The 9606-nt window shown below is 47.2% G+C and overlaps 1 protein-coding gene across 1 annotated transcript; it reads left to right on the forward strand.

Annotated features, from left to right (window-relative positions):
• The first annotated feature begins 4773 nt into the window (after positions 1–4773).
• Positions 4774–9194, forward strand: LOC139256306 (interferon-induced protein with tetratricopeptide repeats 5-like). The gene is made up of 2 exons (XM_070874188.1): positions 4774–4778; positions 7161–9194. Exons 1-2 carry the CDS (start codon positions 4774–4776, stop codon positions 8608–8610), a joined length of 1455 nt encoding a protein of 484 aa, XP_070730289.1. The 3' UTR covers positions 8611–9194.
• The last annotated feature ends 412 nt before the right edge of the window (positions 9195–9606 follow it).

The following is a 9606-nucleotide window of genomic DNA, read 5'->3' on the forward strand; positions in this document are numbered from 1 at the left end:
GCTGATGGCGAGGTATCGGTTCTAAACGTGCCAGCGATCTGAAGGTCAGGAAATGGCGAGCTATGTCGCCGAGCTAAGGCGATGTGCAGGACAATGTGAGTTTGATGGCTATCTGGAGCAAATGCTCGGAGACTTTTTTGTACTGGGCATTGGCCATTCGACCATCCTATGAAAACTTTTGATTGTAGAGACACCGACCCTCAGTAAGGCCATTGCGATAGCACAGGCGTTTATGTCCACCAGTGATAACACCAAACAAATCTCTCAGCACACAAGTGCTAGCAATGTTCATAAATTAACTGGAACTGTGTTTGCAATCAGAAATGTACAGGGCAGAACCCATGAGTCTGCAACTGCCAGCAGGCCTCAGGTGACCCAGATGACTCAGAGTCCCCAACAAAGGATGAATGCAAGGCAATTCACACCTTGTTGGCATTGTGGAGGCTTCCATTCAGCCTATTCATGCCGCTTCAAAGGGTATGTTTGCAAGAGCTGAGGAACAATGGGGCACCTCCAACGAGCTTACAGATGAGCTGCAAGCTCTGCAGAACCTGCTAACCACCAAATGGCAGAAGAAGATCGGTCCATGATGGATCAAAGCTGAAGTACACACATTTTCGACAAAATATCCACCTATAATGCTAAACGTAAAATTGAATGGCTTGCCCGTAGCCATGGAACTGGACACTGGCGCTAGCCAATCCATCATGAGTAAAAAGATGTTTGAGAGACTGTGGTGCAACAAAGCATTCAGACCAGCCCTGAGCCGCATCCACACGAAACTGAGAACGTACACCCAAGAGCTCATCACTGTCCTGGGCAGTGCCATGGTCAAGGTCACCTACGAGGGCACGGTGCACGAACTGCCACTCTGGATTGTCCCGGGCGATGGCCCCACACTGCTTGGAAGGAGCTGACTGGGCAAAATCCGCTGGAACTGGGATGACATCCAAGTGCTGTCACATGTCGATGAGGCCTCATGTACTCAGGTTCTTAACAAACTTCCTTCCCTTTTTGAGCCAGGCATTGGAAACTTTTCCGGGGCGAAGGTGCGGAGCCACTTGGTCCCAGAGGCACGACCCATTCACCACAAGGTGCGAGCGGTACCTCACATGATGAGGGAGAGAGTGGAAATCGAGCTGGACAGGCTGCAACGCGAGGCCATCATCTCCCCAGTGGAATTCAGCGAGTGGGCCAGCCCGATTGTTCCAGTACTCAAAAGTGATGGCATGGTCAGGATTTGCGACGATTATAAAGTAACTATTAATCGTTTCTCGTTACAGGACCAATATCTGCTACCTAAGACAGACGACCTATTTGCGACGCTGGCAGGAGGCAAGACATTCACCAAGCTCGACCTGACTTCGATCTACATGACGCAAGAGCTGGAGGAGTCTTCGAAGGGCCTCACCTGCATCAACACGCACAAGGGACTGTTCATCTACAACAGATGCACGTTTGGAATTCGGTCGGCTGCAGAGAAACATGGAGAGCCTACTCAAGAGGGTATCACACACGATGGTCTTTCACGACGACATATTGGTCACGGGTCGGGACACCGCCGAGCACCTACAAAGCCTGGAGGAGGTCCTCCAGCGACTGGATCGCGTAGGACTGCGGCTGAAGAGGTCGAAATGCGTCTTCATGGCAACAGAAGTGGAGTTTTTGGGGAGAAATATCGCGGCGGACGGCATTCGGCCCACAGACGCCAAGACAGAGGCTATCAGGAACGCACCCAGGCCACACAACGTCATGGAGCTGCGGTCGTTCATGGGACTCCTCAACTATTTTGGTAAATTCCTACCGGGGTTAAGCACCCATTTAGAGTCCCCACCCATGTGTTATTGCACAAAGGTGAGAACTGGGTATGGGGAAAAATACCAAGTAAATGCTTTTGAGAAAGCCAGAAACATTTTATGCTCCAACAAGCTGCTTGTAATGTATAACCCGTGTAAAAGACTTGTGCTAGCATGTGACGCGTCGTTGTACGGAGTTAGGTGTGTATTACAACAAGCTAATGTTGCGGGGAAGTTGCAACCTGTCGCCTATCCTTCCAGGAGCTTGTCTAAGGTCGAGAGGGCCTACAGCATGATTGAGAAAGAGGCATTAGTGTGTGTATTCGGGGTAAAGAAAATGCATCAGTACCTGTATGGCCTCAAATCTGAGCTGGAAACCGATCACAAGCCCCTCACATCACTGTTTGCTGAAAACAAGGGGATAAATACTAATTCCTCAGCCCGCATACAAAGGTGTGCACTCTTGCTATCAAGGTATAATTATACCATCCGCCACAGGCCAGGCACTGAGAACTGTGCGGATGCTCTCCGTGGGCTACCATTGCCCACCGCGGGGGTGGAAATGGCGCAGCCTGCAAACTTGTTGATGATGGTGCAGCCTGCAGACTTGTTGATGGTCATGGAAGCATTTTGAAAATGATAAATCACCTGTCACGGCCCACCAGATTTGGATTTGGACTTGGACCAGCAAAGATCTTCTGCTGTCCCGAGTAAAAAAACTGTGTACTGCATGGGAGCTGGGCCAACATCCCCGTTGAAATGCAAGAGCCAATCAAGCCGTTCCAGCGGCGAAAGGATGAGCTGTCCATTCAGGCAGATTGCCTGTTGTTGGGTAACCGCGTAGTGCTACCCAAAAAGGGCAGGGAGACGTTCATCTCGGATCTCCACAGCACACATCCGGCTGTAGCAATGATGAAAGCGATAGCCAGATCCCACGTGTGGTGGCCTGGTAGCGACTCTGACTTAGAGTCCTGTGTACGGCAATGCAGCGTATGTGCTCAGTTGAGCAATGCGCCCAGAGAGGCACCGCTAAGTTTGTGGTCCTGGCCATCCATACCATGGACGAGAATCCATGTCGACTATGCGGGCCCGTTTCTCGGTAAAATGTTCCTGGTGGTGGATGCTTTTTCAAAATGGATTGAATGTGAAATAATGTCGGGAAGCACCGCCACCGCCACCATTGAAAGCCTGAGGGCCATGTTTGTCACCCACGGCCTACCTGACATACTGGTCAGTGACAACGGGCCATGTTTCACCAGTGCCGAATTTAAAGAATTCGTGACCCGCAATGGGATCAAACATGTCACCTCGGCCCTGTTTAAACCAGCCTCCAATGGGCAGGCAGAGAGGCAGTACAAACCATCAAACAGAGCCTTAAACGACAGAAAGCGCACTCCAAACCCACGTGTCCCGAGTACTGCTCAGCTACCGCGCGAGACCCCACTCGCTCACAGTTGTGCCCCCGGCTGAGCTACTCATGAAAAGGACACTTAAAACCAGACTCTCGCTGGTTCACCCCAACCTGCATGATCAGGTAGAGAGCAGGCGGCAGCAACAAAATGTAAACGATGGTCGTGCCACTGTGTCATGGGAAATTGATCTGACTGACCCTGTGTATGTGCTAATCTATGGACATGGTCCCAAGTGGATCGCGGGCAGGGTGATAGCTAAAGAAGGGAATAGGGTGTTTGTAGTCAAACTAAACAGTGGACAAATTTGCAGAAAACACCTGGACCAAACGAGGCTGCGGTTCACAGACTGCCCTGTACAACTCACAGCAGACACCACCTTTATCGAGCCCACAACACACACCCAAAGGATCAACGTCACCACCAGGAAATTGAACCCATCACGTCCAACAACCCAGCAAGGCCAGGCTCACCCAGCAGCCCTGCAGGACCAACAACACGCCAGCCCAGCGAGGGCACAGCCAACACACCAGAACAGACATTTGTACTGACGTGGTCCACCAGGGAAATAAAGACTCCTGACCGCCTCGCCTTGTAAATAGTTTTCACTTTGACTTTGGGGGTGGGGGGAGTGATGTTGTGTATCTGTAAAGCATGTACTCCCATGTTCTGCCACTAGGGAGCTCATCCCCTGAAGTCCCAAGGGATCCCAGCATCCCTTGGGAGCACTGTATATAAGCCGGCCTCTAAGGCCTGTTCCTCACTCTGGAGTATCTTATTAAAGACTGAGGTCATTGTTAATTTAACCTCCCTGTGCGCAGCCACATCTGTGTTAGGAACACAATACAAACGGTTCCACAAACTTACACGGAGCCAGTGGAAATTAATCAGCAACTGACCTGAGAGTGGTTGATGATCCCTTTAAATATCACTGGTCGGGTGTCCTTTCAGCTGCTGAACCCTGTTCAGCTGTGCGAGGGTAACACAGGGCGTTTCCTGCACCATTGAGGATGAAAATAGCAGTTCTGGTGTCAAACTATCATTGCACGCTGACTGAGGTCACGATGTTCCCAATCTACATAATCTGGCACACGCTCCAAGCGCCGACACTAACGTCCTCAGAAAGATGGTGTCCAGCACGGCCTGCACCAGAATTGTGCGAGCACGGCGCGGATGCTGTTTTGACCCAAAAAGGCACCTGTAGCGCCCAAACAACAGGTGCTACGCAATCGAATTTTTAGTCCCAGGTGTCTGTTTAGTACCTCCAGGCGTTCAAATTGTGGTAATCACCAATTAGGACTAAAATTGTATGCTAAATCCAGACTTTCAAACAGGCGGGTCTTATTAGCACTGCTCCATTTCGCACCTGTTTTCAACCATTTGGTTCTTTGTTACGTTTTATAGATTTAGTTTCTATTCACATTCAGACAATGATTTAAGCAATAACTGACTGAACAGGATAAACGAGCTGGAAAACAATACATCAACACACTTCTCGATCAACTCTCCATTGGAAGTACAGTTGGAGCTGAAGAGGGAATTCAATGCATTGTCCATCGATCAGCACTATGAGGTAACGGTCATTGGAATTCCTCCTTTATTTAAATTTACGTGTAGACTATTGAACAAGGAACTAGTTTTCAGAAATAAAGTAGCTTACATTACAAAGCAGTTGAAATGCAGAGAGCTGGGATTAGTGGCTCACAGTGAGACACACAGATAAGGGAACACTGCTGCACCAAGACTGGTGATAGTCAGTAAACATGAGGCAAAAGGCAGACCTGTTCATAGGATTATATTCAGTAATAATTCAAATTAAAATTAAAATTGGTTTCTGTTCAGAATTCATAGAAAGTACAAAGTTAATCTTGAATATTATACTGTGGTGGAAAGGTGTATTCTGTAAGTGCCCTCAGGTCATATCCAGAGTTTGAAGAAAGAAAGTTTCACTTTGTGTTCCATGAGAATCTAGAAGGGATCTACTAATGTAAAATAGTGATTTCCAGCACTTTCATATATCCAAACTAAAGCAACCTGAACTATAAAGCAAAGGGAGAGTACAGCATGGACTGGGATGGGGGATGGACACAGCATGAAATGCAGGAGGAGAGTGCCAGCTTAAAGTGTGTAGGAGAAGGAAAAGTGCTGACTTACATTGAGAATGGGGGCGGGGGAGAAGAGTGCTGACATGAACTGGGGGAAAGGACAGGTGCAGCAGTTTGAACGGAGCAGCAAAGGGAGGAAAGCCACCATGAACTGGGGCAGGGGTAAGAATGACAGCTTGGATTGTGGGGGGAGGGAGACGAGAGCCAACAGGAACAAGAGGCCGGCGGAGTAGAGTGCAAGGAGAAGCTGGGATGGCTGGGGGATGAAGTGTATCGACGTGAGTTTAACAGCAAGGAAGAAAGAATTTGTATTGATGTAACACCTTATCACACCTCTCAGAAATGTCCCAAAGTGCTTCACATTCAGTGAATTATTTTGCAGTGCAGTCACCGTTGTTTTGTTGGGAAATGTGACAGCTTAGTTTGCACAACAACAACAACTGGCATTTATATAGCGCCTTTAAACATCCCAAGGCTCTTCACAGTAAATTAATCAGACAACAATTGACACCGAGGCAAAGGTGGAGATATTTAGAAGGCTGACAAAAAGCTTATTCAAAGAGAGAGGTTTTATGGAGAGTCTTAAAGTGGGATAGTGAGGTGGCGAAGTTTAGCTGAAGCCATGGCCAACATTGGTGTGTTAGGTGGAGGATGGACACGAGCCCAAGTTGGAGGAATGCAGAATTCGCGGAGGATATGGTATTGGTGGTTTTGCTTGAGGGAAGAATATTGGAAAATACATCTCCTTGCTTTTCTTCAAATAGTGCCATTGAATCTCTAAGGTCCACCTGAACCACTTGAACAGGCAGATACTGCCTTGGCTTAAAATCTCACCTGTATGGTGAAAGATTTTCAGCAGGATAAGAGTCAGTTCATGAAACATGGTCTTTCAGAATCCTTTGTGTTGGAACTTCTTTTTTGCTTTAAGGGTAGGATTACAGAGGATTACATAGCATACACAGCACAAAAACAGGCCATTCGGCCCAACCATGCTGGTTTATGCTCCACTCGAGCATCCTCCTCTCTTTCCTCAGCTAATTCTATCTGCATAACCCTCTAATCCCTTCTCCCTCATTTGCTTACCGGGTCTCCCCTTAAATGCATCTATAGTATTTGCTTCAACCAGTCCCTATGGTAGCGAGTTCCACATTCTCACCGCTCTCTGGGTAAAGAAGTTTCTGCTGAATTCCCTATTTGATTTCTTGGTGTCTATCTTATACTGATGGCCTCTCGTTTTGCTCTTTCGCAAAACAGGAAATATTCTCTCTGTAAGCACTCTTATCAAAACCTTTCAGAATTTTAAAGAACTTCAATTGAATGTTGGAGTTGGAATGACCTGGCTCACAGACAGCAGGGTCCATGAGGACCAGGTTGGCGTTCCTGTTCAGTGGAGAGTTACCTGGACTGCCAATGTGAGACGGAGAGCATTTTAGAATTAGCTCTGATCTTTTTAGTGAGGAGCTCCCATTTCAGAATGGAATACATGAATGAGAAGGAGATGTAATGGGTGAACCAACAGGCAGCCTCAGAACTTCAATCAATGTTCCTGTTCATATCATTGGGAGTGGGAGTGTTTGAGGTGATGCTGCACATTGGGTGAGAAGACTAAATGTCCAGGAGCTGGTACATCAGCGAGCATGAAGGAGACCAGTGTAAGTACAGCTAAGATTTGCAGTCATACCGTTGCCTTTTGCAGTGGTTTTAGCAGAGGTCACCTTTGTGTGACCAGAGATTTCATGGTCAGTGGGTCCAGGAGTCGGGAGAAGGCTTTAGTTAAAGAAACCGGAGAGAGGGGAGGGCGTGACACAGCCAGTCTGAGACGGGTTTTGATGAATTTTGTTCTCTTGCAGCAACACACAGAAGGATTTGTTGAAAGTGAAGCTCGATCAGCTTCAATGTCACTTCACATGGGGCCCACAGAAAGAAAACATTGACTTGGACAACATGAAGTATAGATTACAAGATTCAATACAGGCTGGTGTGAAATATCAGGCCAGGTCTTACAACCACCTCGCTTTTGTAAACTGTCTGCAAGGCAACTGTGAAGAGGCAATTCAAAACTTAAAGGAAGCTGAAAAGATTCTGAGGGAGAACCATGAACATGAATTTGAAAGAAGAAGCATCATCACCTATGGAAACTATGCCTGGGTATATTATCACATGGGCCAACTGACAGAGGCCCAGTCCTACCTCGACAAGCTGGAGATGATCTGTAAACAATTTACTGATGGCTCTCGGTATACAGCACTGATACCTGAAGTATACGGGGAGAAGGGTTGGTCACTGTTGACTTCTGCTGCTCAATACTATGAAGAGGCAAAGGAATGTTTTGAGAAGTCTCTGGAGGAAGATCCTGATGACACTGAATGGAACGTTGGCTATGCGACTGCTCTGTTCCGTCTGGAAGGGTTTTCTGGTACCCCAGAGAGTGGTGACCGCAGCCAATCAGTGAAGCAGTTGCGACGTGTGCTGGAACTTGATCCAGATGACTCTGTAGCCATGGTGATGTTGGCTCTAAAACTACAATTCAAACAAAAGGCGGAAGCACTGAAATTAGTTGAACAAGCATTGCAGAAGTCCCCTGATCTTCCATATGTAACTCGTTATGCAGCAAAATTTTACAGAAGAGAAGGAGATGTGGAAAAAGCTGTGGAGCTATTGAAGAAAGCATTAGAAATTAGCCCAAACTCAACCTTCATACACCACCAAATAGGTCTGTGTTACAGAAAAAAACTATTTCAACTGATCAAATATCCAGGCAGCAAAGACCCTCGCAATGCTGCTTTTCAACAGAAAGCTGACTTAATCAATAAATGCAAGTACCATTTTGAAAAGGCATTTGAGCCCCGCCCATTAACATCTATTCAGCCACAACTGGATTTTGCAGAAATCTGTTCATTAAATGAAGAATTTTTCGAAGCAGAGGCGATCTACAGCAATCTACTGAAATTAGAAAATATTCGCCAAGAAAATAAGCAGCAAATATGTTTAGCGGTCGGATTATTTGAACTGCACCAGAAACGATCTGAATCAAATGCCGTCACCCATTTTCTGGAAGGAGTGAAAGTCAAATATGACTCAATAGAACGGAGAAGGTGTCACGAAAACTTGGAGAAGATAGCAGAAACACAACTTTGCATAAATTCAAGAGACAGCAAAGCCCTTGGTGTTCTTGGGTTACTGCACCAGCTGGATGGGAAGAATTGTAAAGCTATTGAATGCTTTGAAAAGGCCCTGGAGTTTGATTGTCACAATGAAGAATATCTAAGTGCTCTCGCTGAATTACGCCTTTCTATCTAGACAACTCTCTCGTTCCCAGCTAAAACTAAACATATTTTTGAAAGATGCATTAATACTCTCTGATTTATGAGCAGGTTTGGTAGGGTACTCGCTTCACTTATTATATTCTGCTGGTACTTTCTTTTGAATTATTATTTTACTCGTGTGTCTAATTTTCAAACAATGATCTTTCTGTAGTTATTCAAAATTCCTGTGCTTCATTCAAGAATATTGACACCACTGGTGAACTAACCAATAGGATTTGTTCCTGTATCCTTAGACCTTTTGCTATGTGTGAAACGATACAAAATAACGTGGGTTTGGGGGGAATTAGAGTTAATTGAGCCAATGGGACAGAGCCACAATAGTTGTTTTTTATGAATTATAGGAACAGTTTTTTAGACAATAATACACATTACATGGGCCCGATTTTAACTCCAGATGGGTTTTGGGTGGGTGAGCGGCGAGGGGAATGGGAAACTCACCTGTTGCTGCAGATATCGGGCCTGGGGTATTTTAAATCCCGAACTTCATTATCGTGCGGCCATTCCACTTCCCGGCCACAGGGCGTGCAGGCAGGTGCGGTGAAGGTGGTTCTGGGAGGGTCTCGGGGATGGAATGGGGGATGTGGGGAGTCCGGGGCAGGGGAGCCCTAAACTTTCATTTTGGGGCCTGGTGGGGCATTCCTGCACAAAGGAAAGTCAAACACTTACACCTTGACATCCTGATTCTCCTCAGAGCTGCTTCGGCCTGTTGGAAAAGCTGCACCGGCTTCCCCCGCCCAGGCCAGAGTTAACGGCGCAGTCAGGGCCCGATGATGTCACCACACCCCGTGTGTGATGTCACCACACCCCGGTCCGTGTGTGATGTCACCAGACCCCGGTCCGTGTGTGGTGTCACCAGACCCTGTGTGTGTGATGTCACCAGACCCCGGTCCGTGTGTGATGTCACCACACCCCGGTCCGTGTGTGATGTCACCAGACCCAGGTCCGTGTGTGATGTCAGCAGACCCCAGTC

Source organism: Pristiophorus japonicus, chromosome 3 (genome assembly GCF_044704955.1).
Source record: "Pristiophorus japonicus isolate sPriJap1 chromosome 3, sPriJap1.hap1, whole genome shotgun sequence".
NCBI classification, from domain to species: Eukaryota; Metazoa; Chordata; class Chondrichthyes; family Pristiophoridae; genus Pristiophorus; species Pristiophorus japonicus.